Source organism: Lepidochelys kempii, chromosome 2, assembly GCF_965140265.1.
Source record: "Lepidochelys kempii isolate rLepKem1 chromosome 2, rLepKem1.hap2, whole genome shotgun sequence".
Taxonomy (NCBI): domain Eukaryota; kingdom Metazoa; phylum Chordata; order Testudines; family Cheloniidae; genus Lepidochelys; species Lepidochelys kempii.
The window spans coordinates 138,729,480-138,749,400 of record NC_133257.1 but is presented as its reverse complement, the minus strand read 5'-3'; the positions used below and the strand labels follow the sequence as shown (position 1 = coordinate 138,749,400).

General features: G+C 45.2%; 2 protein-coding genes across 3 annotated transcripts in view; one reads left to right on the top strand and one right to left on the bottom strand.

Annotated features, from left to right (window-relative positions):
• Nucleotides 1–9,292: 9,292 nt before the first annotated feature.
• Nucleotides 9,293–11,334, top strand: LOC140906136 (uncharacterized). Its single transcript, XM_073329640.1, has 2 exons — nucleotides 9,293–10,204; nucleotides 10,793–11,334. Exons 1-2 carry the CDS (start codon nucleotides 9,622–9,624, stop codon nucleotides 11,332–11,334), a joined length of 1,125 nt encoding a protein of 374 aa, XP_073185741.1. The 5' UTR covers nucleotides 9,293–9,621.
• A 1,818-nt stretch (nucleotides 11,335–13,152) lies between these two features.
• The window catches only part of DNAH5 (dynein axonemal heavy chain 5), a 313,949-nt gene continuing 307,180 nt past the window's right edge, over nucleotides 13,153–19,921 (bottom strand). The window contains exons 82-84 of one of the 2 annotated variants that reach the window (XR_012157381.1): nucleotides 19,597–19,674; nucleotides 19,200–19,290; nucleotides 13,153–13,189 (exon numbers count right to left, since the gene is read on the bottom strand). Coding sequence is in view for 1 of the 2 variants with exons in the window: in XM_073332322.1 (XP_073188423.1) it covers nucleotides 19,629–19,674 (46 nt within the window). In the remaining variant the exon portion in view is untranslated. Of the gene's footprint in view, nucleotides 13,190–19,199; nucleotides 19,291–19,453; nucleotides 19,501–19,596; nucleotides 19,675–19,921 lie in introns of those variants that run through there. The other variant, XM_073332322.1, reaches the window with a different exon arrangement.

Below are 19,921 nucleotides of genomic sequence, written 5' to 3'. Positions count from 1 at the left end.
TTATACACATGAATACCCACAGAAGTAACTTTGTAAAGCTAAAGTTAATGCAAAAACAAATGCTAGATTATAGGGTGCTGGTTTTTCTTTTTCCCTTTTGTAAGTTTAAACCACATTACCTCATCATAATTTACTCTGCTTTGTTTAGTTAGTTACTCTTGATGAGGTCATAGCCAGAAAGATGTTTTAACTCAGCAAGAGAGGTACTTCTGAAAATGCTCCCAATCAAAAAATTGTCTCATAGTTTTCAGACAGCATAAGCATGTTAACCTAACCAGTCACGTTTTGGCAAATGTTCTCACAAAAAGGAAATCCCCATAGCAACAGTGACTACTCCATGGAAACTGCAGCTATGGAAATAAAGAAATTAGAGAACTATTCTAAATGTATAAACACATGCAAACACTTCTTTTGGTTATTTCATTGTGTTTGCTTTGTCAGAAATCTTAGTACCGGAGAAAAATCCCTAGGAAAAACACAGAGCTCATTGACACTGTGTATAATACGTTCAAAATGCTTGTTTTAACAAAAATCAAAATTGCTAAATCAAACACTCCAAAGTTACAAAGTGGCAAAATTAAGGTTGCCTGTGTAACCTTAATTTGGCCTCCTTGTGCATATGCATTATGACCGTCTAGACTCTAGTTAGATGATTACATAATATTTTTTCACAAGACTCAGTGCATAAGGTGGACAGTGCTCATTGTACAGGTAGCTTTTCAATATTTTCAATATTTCTTTCAATCCTCATAATTCTGTGGTGGCCACATGTATTATTTTCTGCACATTGTGCAAACCCTCCACAAATACAGAATTTTTCATTTCGTCATGGGCTTTTCTATGATGCTGTCATCGGGGTATCTTACTTCTTTACAAAGATCAATCGAACTTCACAACACTCCTGTGAGGTGAGGTGATATTTGTGGCACTCTATACCCCTAAGCAACACCCTGGAACCTCATATTCACCAATGTCATATGATTATATGTTTCATATGAAGCCTGCCACCTACGCTGGAAGCAACAAGCATGCAGAGAAGAGGAAAATTTCATCTGAGCAGACTCACCAGGCTTCAGGCTTGTACATGTCTTCTCCACATTGAGGGATTATAAACTTATACTGGTCAGGCTTCCGACCAGGGAAGGACCATACAGCTCAAGGGTGCTAGGCAGAGAAGCTGGGGAGAATTGGCTGGAGCCTCTCTATTGTTAGTTCTTGGATGACTGGGAGAAGCATTCATGAAACCTGGCTGGGTGTGTCCCTGCCTGTGGATGTCTGTGTAAGTACAGTACCTGCCAGAGGTTTTAAGCTTGTAACAGCACCACAGAGTGAGAAGGAGCCCAGGTTAGTTGAAGGGAGGGCTCAGAAGTACCCCAGTTCTAGGTTATACGCCAGGGATCCGGTCACAATATTATCCTTATTATGCGGATGGGAGATCAAAGTCAAAATTCCACTAATTTTGGGTGTGCAATTTCAGAAGACTACAGCCTGATTTTTCAGAATACTTTGCATTTTTATAAACCTACATATTCAGATAACAGCTTCCTTTTTCCTCAATTGTGAGTTCTCGCCACTTGTGCAAATGACACACCATGGGTCCCACTTAGGGTACCCGGAAAATGAGGTACACTCAACTAGTGGCCAGCTGTGAAAACTCTATGTGACTTGCCTAGTATCATACAGGAACTCTGTGGCAGAAAAAGGGATAGCAGAATCCAGTTCTCCCAGGCACCATTCAACTTCTCTAACTATGAGACTATCTTGTCTTTTCCTACCTTCCTCATTCACTACACACCTTTCAAATTCTGCAACCAGAAAAGCACAGATCTTACAGAAAACAGTATCCTTCACTGCACAGCCCAGATTCTTCCCCCAAGCCGGTCCATTCTGCACAATGAATGAGGCAGGGGTTGTGTGTAAACAGATAGTATGTGCCCATATAAAGTCTGTATCATAATGCTTGCTAATGACAAGCAGCAAACCCCTCCAGGCACTGTCATCACTCAGCCACTACCATGCAGAAGCACACCCAGCAAAGTTGCATGAATGCTCTCCAGGCCACTCATTGTATTAGCAGGAATGTTGTAAGCAAGGCAGGAGAAGCAATTCTTCTGCTCTACTCCATGATGATTAGGCCTCAACTGGAGTATTGTGTCCAGTTCTGGGCACCACATTTCAGGAAAGATGTGGACAAATTGGAGAAAATCCAGAGAAGAGCAACAAAATGATTAAAAGTCTAGAAAACATGACCTATGAGGGAAGATTGAAAAAATTGGGTTTAGTTAGTCTGGAAAAGAATAAGTGGGGACATGATAACAGTTTTCAAGTACATAAAAGGTTGTTACAAGGAGAAAGGATAAAAATTGTTCTTCTTAACCTCTGAGGATGGGACAAGAAGCAATGGGCTTAAATTGCAGAAAGGGGGGGTTAGGTTAGACATTAGGAAAAACTTGCTAACTGTCAGGGTGATTAAGCACTGGAATAAATTGCTTAGGGAGGTTGTGGAATCCGTCATTGGAGATTTTTAAAAGCAAGTTAGACAAACACCTGTCAGGGATGGTCTAGATAATAATTAGTCCTGCCATGAGTGCAGGGGACTGGACTAAATGACCTCTCAAGGTCCCTTCCAGTCCTATGATTCTATGAACTATACACAGGAAAACACCAGCAATTGTCCCAAGTCCCCAGCCTTGCATCCCAGAAATGTACCATCCTACACTGCTCAAGACCTTCTCTTGAACAGTGCAAGCTAATCAGTTTTCCAGTTTGTCAAAGGACAGTGGACACAAACCAGTCTTTTTAACCTGAACAGCTTTCCTAAGCACTTTAGACAAACTCACTGGTAAGGATAAAACATTAAAATAAGCATTTTAACTACAAAAATATAGATTTTAAGGATTATAAGTGGTAAGTATAAAGGTCAGAGATAGTTACCTAAGCAAATAAAAAGGAAGCATGCAGTTTAAATCATAGAGTTGAGCAAGTCCCCTGGTGTGGTCTTGTGCAAGAAATGTTCAAAGTGCAAGAAATGTTCTTGCACTGAGTCTAAGTCTATGTCTACAATAGCACTTTTGATGCTAAAACTTTTGTCGGTCAGGAGTGTGAAAAAAACAACCTGCTGACTGACATAAGTTTCACAGACAAAAGCGCTGGTGTGGACAGCGCTATGTTGGCAGGAGTCACTCTCCCACTGTCATAACGACTGCTGCTCATTGGGGGTGTTTTAATTATGCCGATGGGAGAGCTCTCCTCCGTTGGCATAGAGCGGCTACATGGGAGACCTTGCGGTGGTGCAGGTGTTGCAGCGGTACAGCTGTGCGGCTGTAAGATCTGTAGTGTAGACATAGTCACAGAGTTGAGCAATCCCCATTGTGTGGTGCTTGCCCAAATCTCTTAGAGAATTTAAATCTCTTGTTTACAACTCCCTGCTGATTAATGGTCGTTTAATGCCTGTCTGGGTGTGGGTCACTTCTTTTTTTTTTTGTCACTGGAGGGCTAGGAGTGGGTGACTCCCAAACTTACAACATATTTCAATAACATAAGCAAAATCTCATAACTTCATGCAAACTAACGATATACATATTTCAGCAGATCATGACCTATCTTACATGGCATGCTTTGTATGAAATATCACAACTACATACAAATGATGAATATGGGGGCTACAGGGTGCTATTTTGAGGTACATCATGTCACACTCCTCAGATCCAGACCATGCCCATGTTTTTGCCTTCCCCCATCGCTATTCACCCCAACTCCCATTTCTCCCCGTTAGCTCCTACTCTCCCACGCTTTCTGCTTGTGCCCATACTCCTTCTTGTTCCTCAACCCCAGCTCCTGCTTCACTTTGATCCCATCATGCCTTTACCCCATCTTGGCCCCTGCTCCTGTACCCCCTCCCCTCATACTCCTGTCTCCTGACCCCTGTCCTGCATGTCTTTCCCTTTTCCACTTCCTTAACCCCTACATTCCAGTCAGGCAGCTTCCTCCTCCTCCTCCACATTGCCTGTGCACGAGTGAGCGGACCCAGAGCACAGAAAAGAATCTCCTATTCTCCGTTCTGGTGTCTGTTGCCATGGAGACCAACAGTCGCCAGGAGAAGCGATTGCAGGAAACCCCTGCTCACGCACGGCAGCCCGGTGCTCAGCCTGGCCAGCACACAGGAGCTCTGAGCCGAGGGGGCAAGCTCAGTGTGGACGGAATCTTCAGAGACCAACACTGACAACCTCTCACCACCCTCTACTGATCCTGGGCAAACCACAGGTTTCCAGCAGCTTGCTAGATTAAGTCTTGGCTCCCAAGCTTGGAGGCCCAAGAGCTGCTCAATAAACAGTAAGAATCTTTTTTGTAATACACATGGGTAGAACCATGCGTTTTCCCCTCAACTCACTCCTGGAAAGAGTTTTAGTGTTTTTGCTGAGACTAACATAAAAATCAGCCTGAGACAAACACCTAGCATGGAAAATGTCAATCCCAGTGGTCAAAGTCTGGCCACCCTCATCATAGTTTGCTGCTCCAGGGCTGTAGCTAAGACGTGTCATTTCTCTCCAGTAGTTCCTTGGACGGGTGGGGGACATCATCAGGCAGCATTCGCATGTTTGCCGAGGCTCTCCACATTCACATTTGGGGTCATTCCTCAGCTTCCACTTGATCATACTATCACCAGTCTTTGCCACCCCACCTGATCTAAAGTATACCACTGTTTTCATTCGAGGTCACTGCCGAGGGTGAGCTGTCCTGAAGGAACCAGGTTCTCAATGATCAACTGCATTTCCCACCATTTTGTTACTCTCTGCCTTCTACAGTGGTATTCTGGGATAATGGATTTTCAGAAGTAAAGCTCTTTCTGGACTTCAAGCTCTTGGAGGGTGGAACGTATCCATACAGTGGATGTGTTGGCTCATGCATCTGCTTTTGTCTCTCCTTTTTATTGAAGGGCATCCCGCCTCACTGATGAGGCAGTATAGCAACAGTGCGGGAGTGAGTTTCAGAGTCCTTGTGATTATTCTACAGTATTAAATGAGTTCAGTATCAATGTTGTGTGTGTGGAAGGCTCAAAGTAAATTGGATATCTGAGGGTCATAATAGCAAACTCAAGATTGTTTCATACAGAGCACATCACAATGAATACCTTGTCTCAACTTGGCCTGAAGACCGTTCCTTCAACAGCCCATATTTAGTGCTATACCATAAATGGAGGCCAACCGGTTTTCACTGGAACTCTTCTGCCTGGAACCCCCAAGGCTGTTATATCCTTTGATATGCTTCAGCTTTATCAGATTCCAATAAAATAGATCAGCCAGAATAAATAAGATTTCCCACCCCCTACAAAACCTGATGTACATCTACACTTGATCAGATACAGACTAAATCATCAGTCATCATCATCAATCATAAGCAACTACAGCTCACTTTCTGTAAGCATTGTCAAGACAATTCCCAAAGCCACTCAGCAATTGCTTCCACAGTCTTTTACCTTATGGGTATTTAGACAGTTTGATGCAAGATTAAGGGAATTTGGGGAATTGATCTGTTGCAGAGTATTTCAAAATCTTGAAAACAGATCATATTTATTGACGTATAAGCGGAGTTAAACAAGATGTCAAATACTTCTATCAACTCAGGTTGCATTTTACAGAACGATGTCATAATAATGGGAGTGCCTTGTGGATCAAGTGGGAATTTTCTGAAACTTTGATGGATATATTTATATTGCACACAGACAACATTTATATCTTAATGCAAAAAGAAAGGACACAGTCCCTTCTCATGCACTGTACAGCAAGATAGATAGTGTAGACAGATTGGTTATACATATCTAGTTATACAAATTTAACATATATCAAGTGCTGTTTGAAGTTTCAGTGCAAGTGGTACTCTAGCTGAGGTCATTGTAGAAAGACTTTCCTGACACTTATTTTCTGAAGGAGGGACAGATTTAAAGGAATTGGAGATTGTCTAGTGCCTGACCAAGGAGGCGCTTCTGAAATTAGGGGGTGAGCTGGAAGAAGGTGCAAAGACGAAAGTGGGAGAAAGATACAAATGGCAGAGTTAAAGGGGAGTACTATGAAATTATGTTCAGAGGAAAATGAGGACCAGAGATGCAAGGCAGTAAAAAAGTTGTGTGTGGCCATGACCAGAGGAAAGCAATGAAGGGATGTGAGGAGAGGAATGACATCTGAGTGGTAGGAAAGGGCAATGACTTTTCCTGCAAGTGAAGATACATCGTACATCTGATAGAGGCCTGCTGTGATTTGTAAGAGTCTGTTCTCATAACATTTAACAACCAAAGCTCTTCTTCAGATGTGGGAAAGGTATTCAGAGTATCACAGCTAAATACAAGGTAGAACAGATAGTTTACCAAAATTCAGTATCTTTCATTGTTGTTTGCAGTGTTGTTGTAGCTGTGTTTTTCCCAGGACCTGAAGAAGAGCACTGGATAGCTCCAAAGCTTGACTCTTTCACCAACAGAAGTTGATCCAATAAAATATATTACCTCACTCACCTTGTCTCTTGAATACAGGGAGAAAGCAGTTGATCTAGAAACAAAGCTGATGTAAATGTAGGAAGCCCAGTAGCACTGCCTTTTATAGTCAGGCTAAACTGAGCCAAACAACCTACTCTGCTGAAATATTTGTGTTGTTATCTATCTAAAAGTGGTAACCATGAGTTACTTTGACAGTCTTCCAACATTTCTAGATTACTTGGCTGCCACCAAGTGGGCTTTAATATAAGATTTTTTAAGCCACATTTTAGAGAGTCTGGAAAATGAGAGTCTGTTATTGAGATATTCTTTTTACTTCCACTTCTAATGCAAAGTTTTAAAAAGTCAGTCCTTATGATTTGCAGAAGACTGAATCATATGACCTACAGTGCACTTTAGTAGCACCACTTTCCCTTATCACATTTACAATTTTTCCTTTAAAGTAAAAATTAAATTAATACTACTTTTCTATGTGATGGATCTGCAAAGCAGGGGACTACAACTCCCATCAGCTCCCTACCCACTACATTTCCCTTTTCCCAGGCCAGGTAAGGAGAAAGGTCCCGAAGTAAGGAGTGACTGGGCTGTGTTTGGGAGTGCTGGCCATGTGGATAGACAGGAGCTGTAGAGATGCTGACATAGGATCCACATGGCAAGCAGGGAACTGGAGAGAAGCCCCAGGAATTGTATGCAGAGCCACATGCAAATCACAAGCACTGACTTTCTAAAACTGCGTTAGAAATGGAAGTAAAAAGAATCTCAATAACAGCCTCTCATTTTCCAGACTCTCTAAAATGTGGTTTAAAAAAATCTTACATTAAAGCCCACTTGGTGGCAGCCAAGTGGCAGCTGGACATCACAGCTAGGTGCCACTCTGTGGGGGCTTATGGGGGAGCAGCAGCTGGGCAGGGAGCAGTGGCAGGGGCCCCAGTGAGAGACATTAACTGAGCCAGGTTTGGAAACCTGCAAGAGCCTATTTGCCTGAATAAAGACTGGACTGGAAAGGGCACCCCAAACACTAGGCCTGAAGAGCCCTGCCTCTCAACTGGACAGCCCTGAGGGGCTCAAACAGGAACTATTATAACTCACTTTGAACTCTAACTGCTCACATCTGGCTAGGAACCAGGCCTTGTATCTTTTACAGGGCAGAGTATTTACAGGTCTTCAGAACTTCTGCAGATTACAATGTGTGTGCAAGTAAATATTCTAAGAATGGGTCACCCTCACTGCAGAAAATGGAAAGTAAGGGCTTGAACCAAAGATGTGCCAGCTATCTGTGACACCCACTGTGAGTACGTTAACCTCTCATCCCTTTAGAAATGGTTCCCACAGGTCAAGACTCTGCATGGTCGTGCGACACTGTGGGGAAACAGATTGCCCCCAGCTGTTATGCATCCCATAGTTGCCAGTTTGATATTGTTCACAAGCACTAAATGCACTTACAATATATCAGTTTAAAAAGATATATTTAAATACATCCAATGTACCAAATGTCTTGTTACAGAAACAACAGCATAGGAAAGGAGAGTTTCTCTAAAATTTCAGTGTCAATTTTCAACTTAAGTCAATGGAGCCAAGTGTCATTAAGTCATTATTTAAGCAGAAAAAACATAGTAAAACATTAAAGACTTTCTCCAGTTCTTACACCAAGTACGAAAGGCAGGGAGCCAGTACAAGAAACTGACCAAAAAACCAACTAGTGAATGGTGAATACGGTCACTGATTAAAGTAAACTGGAGGTTTTGTAAAACTGCTTTTCATTTTAGAAATTATGTTAACAGCACTGCACCTGTCCTCTCTCCTAGGAGTTCTACTAGATTATGTGCCCTCAGGGTTTCAGTACCAACACTTCTACCTTCCTCCCACTCACTTTGCCTCTACCCCTCAGGACTATAACTACTACTTGGTTACCTCGCTTGTCCACCATTTCTTTCCACGACAGAATAAAAGAGGTTCGTCCACTTAATTTAACTTATATCTGTCTCAGGGAAAATAATAAAAAGAAATTAAATGTCTAGTTATGCAATGAGTGACTTTATATCAAGGTGTCAGCTAAATTATTCTACATTGGAATTTTAGTCAAAACTTCTGACATTAATTCTCCTTGTCCCATATATAAGCACATATGGGCCGAGTTTGTGGGGGGAGGGGAGGAGGAGTTGGATTGAAAGAGGCCTAGTCCTTAGATGAAGCATAACCATTACACACAGGGTCACACAGACTGGCGATCTGACAGAATAAGTTGTGGGTCAGGCCCTGCGGATTTCAAGTATCTGCTGACTGTGGGGGCATACCAAAAGTCACCTCAAGTGGAAGCAAAATTATAGTGATCCTCAAAAAAACACCCTCCCGAGCCAGAAAATTGTCTTCTGCTCAGAAATCCTAACATCAATACCCACATTCTTCTCCAGAACCTCTGACAAACAAGCTGGCCATATACAAAACACTTGTAATTATGATTGTAATTGATTGTTTTTGCACATAAGCTTGACAGGCACCACTGAGAAGTTAACTAGTTCAGCTGAAGTATGGGTTTCAAGCATCATTTAACACTGCAACTATATTAGAAACTAGTAGCTGAAAGCCTGTGCTGTTGCAAAATGTACTTCATAAAGCCATGTGTGTAAAACAAAAAAAAACTCAAAATGGCTCAGAACTTAAAAATTGGACAGTAACAGACTGCAAATCCCAGTGATGATTCAACCTGGTGATATGCTGAGCATAAAGAGCTCTCACCATTGCTTCAGACTGACTCAGACATTGTAGCTTCAGAGTGACTAAGCCCTGGTCTACACTAGGACTTTAGGTCGAATTTAGCAACGTTAAATCGATTTAAACCTGCACCCGTCCACACAGTGAAGCCCTTTATTTCGACTTAAAGGGCTCTTAAAATCGATTTCCTTACTCCACCCCTGACAAGTGGATTAGCGCTTAAATCGACGTTCCCAGCTCGAATTTGGGGTACTGTGGACACAATTCGATGGTATTGGCCTCCGGGAGCTATCCCAGAGTGCTCCATTCTGACCACTCTGGACAGCACTCTCAACTCAGATGCACTGGCCAGGTAGACAGGAAAAGAACCGCGAACTTTTGAATCTCATTTCCTGTTTGGCCAGCGTGGCAAGCTGCAGGTGACCATGCAGAGCTCATCAGCACAGGTGACCATGATGGAGTCCCAGAATCGCAAAAGAGCTCCAGCATGGACCGAACGGGAGGTACGGGATCTGATCGCTGTTTGGGGAGAGGAATCCGTGCTATCAGAACTCCGTTCCAGTTTTCGAAATGCCAAAACCTTTGTCAAAATCTCCCAGGGCATGAAGGACAGAGGCCATAACAGGGACCCGAAGCAGTGCCGCGTGAAACTGAAGGAGCTGAGGCAAGCCTACCAGAAAACCAGAGAGGCGAACAGCCGCTCTGGGTCAGAGCCCCAAACATGCCGCTTCTATGATGAGCTGCATGCCATTTTAGGGGGTTCAGCCACCACTACCCCAGCCGTGTTGTTTGACTCCTTCAATGGAGATGGAGGCAATACGGAAGCAGGTTTTGGGGACGAAGAAGATGAGGAGGAGGAGGAGGTTGTAGATAGCTCACAGCAAGCAAGCGGAGAAACCGGTTTTCCCGACAGCCAGGAACTGTTTCTCACCCTAGACCTGGAGCCAGTACCCCCCGAACCCACCCAAGGCTGCCTCCTGGACCCAGCAGGCGGAGAAGGGACCTCTGGTGAGTGTACCTTTTAAAATGCTATACATGGTTTAAAAGCAAGCATGTGAAAGGATTACTTTGCCCTGGCATTTGCGGTTCTCCTAGATGTAGTCCTAAAGCCTTTGCAAAAGGTTTCTGGGGAGGGCAGCCTTATTTCGTCCTTCATGGTAGGACACTTTTATCACTCCAGGCCAGTAACACATACTCGGGAATCACTGTAGAACAAAGCATTGCAGTGTATGTTTGCTGGCATTCAACCAAAATCCGTTCTTTCTCTCTCTGTGTTATCCTCAGGAGAGTGAGATATAGTTCATGGTCACCTGGTTGAAATAGGGTGCTTTTCTTCAGGGACACTCAGTATAGCCCATTCCTGCTGGGCTGTTTGCCTGTGGCTGAACAGAAATGTTCCCCGCTGTTAGCCACAGGGAGGGGGGAAGGTTGAGGGGGTAGTCACGCGGTGGGAGGAGGCAAAATGCGACCTTGTAACGAAAGCACATGTGCTATGTATGTAATGTTAACAGCAAGGTTTACCCTGAAAGACTGTAGCGACTGTTTTATAAAATGTGTCTTTTTAAATACCGCTGTCCCTTTTTTTTTCTCCACCAGCTGCATGTGTTTCAATGATCACAGGATCTTCTCCTTCCCAGAGGCTAGTGAAGCTTAGAAAGAAAAAAAAACGCACTCGCGATGAAATGTTCTCCGAGCTCATGCTGTCCTCCCACACTGACAGAGCACAGACGAATGCGTGGAGGCAAATAATGTCAGAGTGCAGGAAAGCACAAAATGACCGGGAGGAGAGGTGGAGGGCTGAAGAGAGTAAGTGGCGGGCTGAAGAGAGTAAGTGGCGGGCTGAAGACAGGGCTGAAGCTCAAATGTGGCGGCAGCGTGATGAGAGGAGGCAGGATTCAATGCTGAGGCTGCTGCAGGACCAAACCAGAATGCTCCAGTGTATGGTTGAGCTGCAGCAAAGGCAGCTGGAGCACAGACTGCCACTGCAGCCCCTCTGTAACCAACCGCCCTCCTCCCCAAGTTCCATAGCCTCCACACCCAGACGCCCAAGAACGCGGTGGGGGGGCCTCCGGCCAACCAGCCACTCCACAACAGAGGATTGCCCAAAAAAAAGAAGGCTGTCATTCAATAAATTTTAAAGTTGTAAACTTTTAAAGTGCTGTGCTTAAAGTGCTGTGTGGCATTTTCCTTCCCTCCTCCACCACCCCTCCTGGGATACCTTGGTAGTCATCTCCCTATTTGTGTGATGAATGAATAACGAATGCATGACTGTGAAGCAGCAATGACTTTATTGCCTCTGCAAGCGGTGATTAAAGGGAGGAGGGGAGGGTGGTTAGCTTACAGGGAAGTAGAGTGAACCAAGGGGCGGGGGGTTTCATCAAGGAGAAACAAACAGAACTTTCACACTGTAGCCTGGCCAGTCATGAAACTGGTTTTCAAAGCTTCTCTGATGCGTACCACGCCCTCCTGAGCTCTTCTAACCGCCCTGGTGTCTGGCTGCGCGTAACCAGCAGCTAGACGATTTGCCTCAGCCTCCCACCCCACCATAAACGTCTCCCCCTTACTCTCACAGATATTGTGGAGCACACAGCAAGCAGTAATAACAGTGGGAATATTGGTTTCGCTGAGGTCTAAGCGAGTAAGTAAACTGCGCCAGCGCGCCTTTAAATGTCCAAATGCACATTCTACCACCATTCTGCACTTGCTCAGCCTGTAGTTGAACAGCTCCTGACCACTGTCCAGGCTGCCTGTGTACGGCTTCATGAGCCATGGCATTAAGGGGTAGGCTGGGTCCCCAAGGATACATATAGGCATTTCAACATCCCCAACAGTTACTTTCTGATCTGGGAAGAAAGTCCCTTCCTGCAGCTTTTGAAACAGACCAGAGTTCCTGAAGATGCGAGTGTCATGCACCTTTCCCGGCCATCCCACGTTGATGTTGGTGAAACATCCCTTGTGATCCACCAGAGCTTGCAGCACTATCGAAAAGTACCCCTTGCGGTTTATGTACTCGCCGGCTTGGTGCTCCGGTGCCAAGATAGGGATATGGGTTCCGTCTATAGCCCCACCACAGTTAGGGAATCCCATTGCAGCAAAGCCATCCACTATGACCTGCACATTTCCCAGGGTCACTACCCTTGATATCAGCAGATCTTTGATTGCGTGAGCTACTTGCATCACAGCAGCCCCCACAGTAGATTTGCCCACTCCAAATTGATTCCCAACTGACCGGTAGCTGTCTGGCGTTGCAAGCTTCCACAGGGCTATCGCCACTCGCTTCTCAGCTGTGAGGGCTGCTCTCATCCTGGTATTCATGCGCTTCAGGGCAGGGGAAAGCAAGTCACAAAGTTCCATGAAAGTGCCCTTACGCATGCGAAAGTTTCGCAGCCACTGGGAATCGTCCCAGACCTGCAACACTATGCGGTCCCACCAGTCTGTGCTTGTTTCCCGAGCCCAGAATCGGCGTTCCACAGCATGAACCTGCCCCATTAGCACCATGATGCATGCATTGGCAGGGCCCATGCTTTCAGAGAAATCTGTGTCCATGTCCTGATCACTCACGGGACCGCGCTGACGTCGCCTCCTCGCCCGGTATCGCGTTGCCATGTTCTGGTGCTGCATATACTGCTGGATAATGCGTGTGGTGGTTGATGTGCTCCTAATTGCCAAAATGAGCTCAGCGGCCTCCATGCTTGCCTTGGTATGGCGTCCGCACAGAAAAAAGGCGCGGAACGATTGTCTGCCATTGCTCTGATGGAGGGAGGGGCGACTGACGACACGGCTTACAGGGTTGGCTTCAGGGAGCTAAAATCAACAAAGGGTGTGCCTGTACATCAAGGAGTATTTCAGGCAGGACTGCACGGAGGGTTCCAATAAGAAATGGTGCACCAAAGTTATCGTTGTTATTGGAACAAGGAGGTTAGCCTGGCCTCTGATTGATACACGGCTGGATTAACCTCGCTGCGCCTTCTCTGTGACTGACTGCAGTGTGATCTAGACAGGGGAGGAGGAAAATGAGTACAAAACAAATCTGGTCTATTTCTTGTTCTGACCCACTCCATCTATCCTTTACATCTTTGGCTGGCAGCAGACAAAAAAGGCGCGAAATGATTGTCTGCCCTTGCTTTCACGGGGGGAGGGAGGGTGGGAACGGGGTCCTGACGATATGTACCCAGAACCACCCGCGACAATGTTTTAGCCCCATCAGGCATTGGGATATCAACCCAGAATTCCAATGGGCAGCGGAGACTGCGGGAACTGTGGGATAGCTACCCACAGTGCAACGCTCCGGAAGTCGACGCTTGCCTCGGTACTGTGGAAGCGCTCCGCCGAGTTAATGCACTTAATGCAGTTAGAGCATTTTCTGTGGGGACACACACACTCGAATATATAAAACCGATTTCAAAAAAACCGACTTCTATAAATTCGACCTAATTTCGTAGTGTAGACATACCCACAGAGTGACAAACCTGGAAACTTATTATATAGATAACATGTTTGAGCTCTCAAACTCAGACCTGTCTCAAAAGCTGAACATTTAAATAGCTTTCTGAAGGACAAGGTTAGAATTCACATTTACAGCTCTGATGTGGATTGTTGCCCAAATATATGTTGCTGTTACTTGCTGATCCTTTTGAAATCATGATTTGGTTTTCACTTGATTTATTCTTTGTTTCTAGTTACAATGACCTCCATATGAGATGACTGGTTCCAGTAAGTTTCCATGAACTCCAATATCCAATTCTTGTTTAACATTATAACTGGATGATATTTCCCCCCCCAAAATGGACATTTGAGAGATGTTTTTTCCATCAAAAACAGATGCAAAGTGTTTTTCAGTCTCCCGGGGTTTCTTTGTTTTGTTAACAAAACCCCCAATAGTTTTTAGAGCCAAAAGTGAGTTTATTTGGAAATTTTGCATGGGAAATAAATTCATTTCCCTAGCAGCTCTACTGAACATTACTCCTGGGGGAATTCTGCACCAAAAAATTAAAAATTCTGCACACTATATTTTAAAATTCTGCAAATTTTGTCAAAATAACACTATAGAATCATGCTAGTTTCAACTATTTTGGTAATTTATTTCAAAATACCTGTCAGCAGGTATGTCTGTAACAATACAGACACACGCAAAATTTCCCCCAGGCGTAGAGAGTTAAAGAAACCTCTATGACAACGCAGTTCCTGTTTCTCTGCCCCCTCAACCTCCCCAGAGCCCAGTCAAGGGGCCAGACACCCACAACCCCTCCCCCCGAATCCAGTCACAGGGTCCTCCCAACTCAATACACCTGAACTCACTCTCCCCCAATCCCAGCCATAGGGGCCCCGCTAGCCCAGATACCCACACCCCCTCCCCCCTGAGCCCAGTTGTGGCCTCCCCATCCCATACACCCATCCCCCACCATCCCAGAGCCCAGCCTTGCCCCCCAGCCCAGACACTCTCCCCCACCCTCCCAGAGGCCAGCCTTGCCCCCCCAGCCCAGACACCCTCCTCTCCTTCCCAGAGCCCAGACATGGCCGCTCCAACCCAGACACCCTTTCCTCTACCGCCCAGGGATCCAGAAGGAGAAAGCCTGTTGCTGGGTCCCAGCGAGGCTTGTATGGAGTTTTCTTCCCTCAAGGTGTGCGGGGAACTGCAGCTGCTTGGAACTCTCTACTACCCTCCCTTGCAGTGTCTATGTACAAGCTGGGCTCTGCCAGGTCCAGCAGCCCCTAGTAGCAGCCAGCAGCACTGTAGCCCATTTCTGTTGGGGAAAGGAAATTATGCGCAAAAAACATTAATTTCTGCATTGCGCAGTGGTGCAGAATTCCTCCAGGAGTAGAACATACAGTATATCCATTATCCTGTATTTAAAAGGACTCTATGTATTAAAGACATACCTCTGATTTTTTTCCCTACCATTGTTCTGAATAGTACTTGAAAAAGACCCTCTCAAAAGCATTTCTCTGCCTTTTCAATTTTGTGCACTTGACAGCACTTTGTGTAGAGTTAGTTCAGTATTTTTTAAATGTTTCACATATAATCAGTCAATTTTTCCTTTTGTCTGTGCAGGTCTTTCAACCAACAAGTGAGAAAAACAAACACTGAAAAATTAACAAAGTGGGATTGTAAAGCTAATTATAGGGGAATTCAATGGCATGCACAGTACCTGAAAATACAGCAAACTAATTTTGTTTAATTGATTACATTTCAGGTTGATGTCCTTTTAATAGTCTGTGTACTTTTAAAATTAACTTTAGTATAGTAAAGTAATTGTATATATTAAATGTAGCATGTTTGAGAATGTGTGCAAGTACTGATCATTCCCCACTCCGCACATAAAGGGATCTAGTGGAATCCTCAAATCAGTTGAAATTTTCAATGTTGGGATTTCACCTGGAGCACAGGCCATGTGGAGCCTCTTGCAGTTCCATTCCAGCAGGAAAGGGGTTACTCACTGTTCTATGAATCAGCAGTCATCCTCGGGATGCAGAGGAAGGCAGGAAAGGATTCTGGGGCCCTTCTCTCAAGGGCCAAAGGTTTGCCACCATGTGGTGGGGTCTCTGTCTGGCTGCGGGGCTCATACCCCTTCCCCCTCTAGGGAGGGATTCCATGCTGGTTCCCCTGCCCTCCCTTCTTGATGTGGGGAAAGGCTGGGGGGCCACATGGGGAAACTGATGGGGCCACTGGGTCTCAGGTGCAGGTCGCTGTTCCCCCTCCCTCAGCTCGGTGGGGGGGGGGGAAGAGGCTGGAAGTCACGTGGTGCCGTTAGGGTCACTGGGATGGGCCAGGGTCCCTGGGCAGCCCTGTTGGGTCTGTTATGGTGTCCCCTCACTCAGCCCCTGCTCACAGGAAGGGAGGCTGAGGGTGTGCACTGCTCCTTGTGTCCTGCTCCCCGCTCCTCTTTCTGCTTCAGGTGGGGGGAGGGAGGAGAGGCTCATGGGGCTTCAGCCAAGGTTGAGGCCGATGAGCCTGCAGATGCCTGCTCCAGGATCTGCTCTGACGGGGCAGGAAGAAGACTCAGTCCCTTCCCCCTTCCCTTGGGACAAGGTGGCAGGAGTCTGAACCCACCTAAACTCTGTGTAGTGGTCGGTGGCGCCCAGCTGGGCATTCTGTGCTCATCCGATGCTGGCCTCCACTGGAGTGTGAAAACCTCACCACTTTAGCAGAATGCCAAGGGAAATGAAGGAAGATTTATAAGCATGGGAACGATTTCTGGATGAACTTAGAGGCCTTTTTAGTGGCATTCACACTGATTTCTCAAGACAAAGCTGCAGATACAGTCCAATGCCTCAGGAGACATGGGCTTTGCAGTTTACTTTCATGGTGAGGGCTGTGATCAGAGGTGGCCAGAAAGCTGGGTGGTTCAGATCATTATAGGGACATCACCTTTCTAGAGGGCTTTTTCCCCCTATACTGGTGCAGTCACACTTCTGTGGAAGAACTTTTAGAGCAAACAAGTCAGTTTCCAGTGCAACAACAAATCCATGCTCTGTATTGTAAATAGTGAACTGCTCAGGTCTTGAGGTGGGTGAGGGCCTTGGTTTTATGCTGCCTGTCATTTAACATCCTTTTTCATGCTGTGCATGTCCCAAGACTGCATAACGGTGTTGCCGATGCTCCATCTAAGGCAACAGATTCTGGGCACTCATCCCGCTTGCCAGCCAAGATCTGCATGAGATGCCTTTGGAAATTTGCCCTATGACAGCTCTAGGACAAGTCAAGGATTCGGCTGCCCCATGAACTCTGAGGGCCTATCAGGCCAGCCTTAAGAGTTCATGGAGTTTAGGGCACAGGAAGGACTTCATCATGAGCAGCCCATAACATCAGGTGGCATGACACATGGTGTCTTTGGCCCGCCATAGGTTGGCTCCCTCCTCTATATCATACTACCTGTTCGTGGGTCCTTCCTGCTGGTGTAGGCTGTCAAGTTTCACAGACCCACATGGGCACTTCATAGGGCAGAAGCCCTTAAAAGAGTGGCCCAGGAAAGGCAGGTGCAGGAGGGACAACAGATTACATGTAACAGTGGAGACCCTGACAGGATGATTAAAAGCTCTACCATGGGTATGCAGCTATAGGAGGGAGGCCACTTTATTTAGCGTGGCATTTGTTGTTGCCTTCTTTAGCACTGTTAGAGTCAGTGAGCTGGTGCTTTTGGGAGCCAGTGGGCATTGAACTTAACCAGTGTACAGTTATGTACAGGAGCAATGTGATACTAGGCAGCATGGTTGTGGAGAGCATCCAAGCTGGTCACTGCCCCCACCCCCACCCCCGACTGGTTTCCAGTGTGGTTAAAAGGATAATGTGAACAGCTTCCAGAGGTAAAAGACCTGGGATTTTGCTGATGGGCCTTGGGCTCAAGGGATAGGGGGAGAACTTGTGGGCCAACACCCCAACCCTTCTGCACCTTCCATTCGCCTCATGGGGAGGTAGTGGTGATTGGATTAAGAGTGAGTTCAGTCCTGGTGGGTAGGCTGAGGAGAGCCTACCCCAAATTACAGGTTATATGGTAGGACCCTGTAACTCCCACACTGGGACTACTTCAAAGCAAACTACATGAGAGTATGGGTGATGGGCAGGTAACAACCCCTCCCCTGTGTTTAAGTTAATAAAAGTTGCAGCCTGCTGTTTAACATCCATCCATATGTCTGTCTTCATTTCGCCACTGTACCCACTGAGGCATGTGAAATAGCTGGAGCTGGGAAATTCTGGCCAATCAGCACCCAGCACCCCCAGCTAGCCAATGGGTGCCAAGGAGGGGGAGAAGCTCTCTGGTGTCCCTCATCAAACATCTCCTTCCCTGGCTGTGTGGCTGTTCCCCCTCACCGCCAGCCCAGTCCCGTTGAGGTGGATGTGTGGCGTCTGTGGTGTACCCAGTCTGACATACCTTAAATGCTCCTGATTTTCACAAGGGGGGGGGGTCCTCAGGAATTTCTGAAAATCAGGCCCCTGTAAAGTGTCTCAAAATTGCACACCCAACAATTGAGGTATCCAAAGTCACTAATCACTAATGAAAATCTTGGCTGTAACATATTCTCAGTGCACGATCATAGTTTCTATTAACATTAATGGGGACTCTGTGTGATTGTTAGTAGAATCTCTCTTTATTGGAGCAAGTGGAGGGGAACAGGAGAAATGGATGTATTTCATCAGAGTAGTGCAGTAAAGGAGTTTCTTTTGAATTAAAATCCTCCACTCTAGGCTCAACACTGTTTAGATAAGTGGCTGATAATACACTGTTTTTCAGCACCGTTTTAATTGACTTGATTCCTCTCCACATCTTTTCTTATCTTATCTTAATTCAGATAGCAATTCCCTTGCAAGAATAAGCAGAAAAAGGTTTTTTACTGATTGCCCAAATGCTACAACTTGCCTTGTAAAATAGCCCAGATAAAAGATAATACAATGTGGACAAGGTGGGCTCTGAACTGTCCAGTAGAGACATTTGTACTATTTTAAGGTTTTTCATCTTCAAAGCGCTTTGCAAACACTAACCATTTATTCCCTGGAACATGTCTTTGAGGTCAGTATCCCCACTGAACAGAAATTAAAGGGGAAGCTAAAACAGAGATTAAGTCTGTGACAGGTATTGCAACCCCATAGAGTGTCTTGGGGGGGCCACTGTATTAAATTTTATGAATTGTTTATGGCTGATTTGTTCTACTCCATGGATTTGTTGTTGCACTGGAAACTGACTTGTTTGCTCTAATCAGTTGCCTTCTGCTGCATTTAAGCAACTGTTTCTGGCAAAAGCTCAGAGCACATGGATTGAAATTAAGGAGGAAGTTCCCAATCACTATGGGATACACTTGAATGACCTCCTCTGACCTCCTTGTTACATGCCCAGAGATAAGCGTCAATTTGTGCCATGTCTAATAAACATAATTTTTCCATGACAACCTCCCATTCACACAGAAATTAACAGAGCTGTCGGCCATTTCCCAGAAAAGACAATACAATGTACAATAAAAATCAGTTTATCTAATTTTAGTTTGATGTGTATCATGTCTTCTTTATTACCTTTTTAGAATTCTGTTTGTCTCCAGTGTATTTCTTACTGTTCAGATTCTGCTTTCTTCTCCTCAGAGTTAGGCATCCCGTTGGACACGCACTAAAAGAAACATATGTGCCCTGCTCAAAATACACTTTCCCTGAGACATGTAACTAAGAAGCACTTCAAGCTCTGAAGCAGTGCTAACCTGGCTCCATTCTGAGGGAGTCAAGTCCAGACTTCCCTCGGTTGCGGGGTGGGGATTACTGGCACATGGCGATTTGGAGGCTGGTGTGGGGAGGAGGAAAGGAAAAGGCTCTATGGGAAGGGCTGCACACAAGAAAAAAAACCAAGTTTTCTATTTTTATACATTTCTATATATTGTAAAACAGCTTTTACACCAAAAGGAAAGTGATGAATACTCACCATGTCATTGTCTCTGTCATATGAGTTAAACTTCATCTGCAAGACTCAAATGCCAAGTTTACTTTCAGGTTTATTATTCTGTGTTTCAGTGAGCATAGTACAGATGTAACAGAGAAATGAAAAGGACAGTTAAATTTTGGGCTTGAACAACTAGACATTGTCCTTTTAATATACCCAATTTTTGTGTTTTCACTGAAATGGATTCATTTAAAATTCTGAGTTACAATGGACATATTTTGATAACACTGGTACAAAATGGGCAAAAATGTTGCAATGAATAAGTATCAGTATACATGAATAAAATCATATTTCAAAACAAAGTAAT

Bases quoted from the DNA above. Each gene is read 5' to 3' on its own strand.
- LOC140906136 (XM_073329640.1), top strand. From the start codon at position 9,622: ATGCAGAGCTCATCAGCACAGGTGACCATGATGGAGTCCCAGAATCGC. The intron at 10,205-10,792 runs GTGAGTGTACCT...TTTCTCCACCAG, and splicing joins AGGCGGAGAAGGGACCTCTG to CTGCATGTGTTTCAATGATC.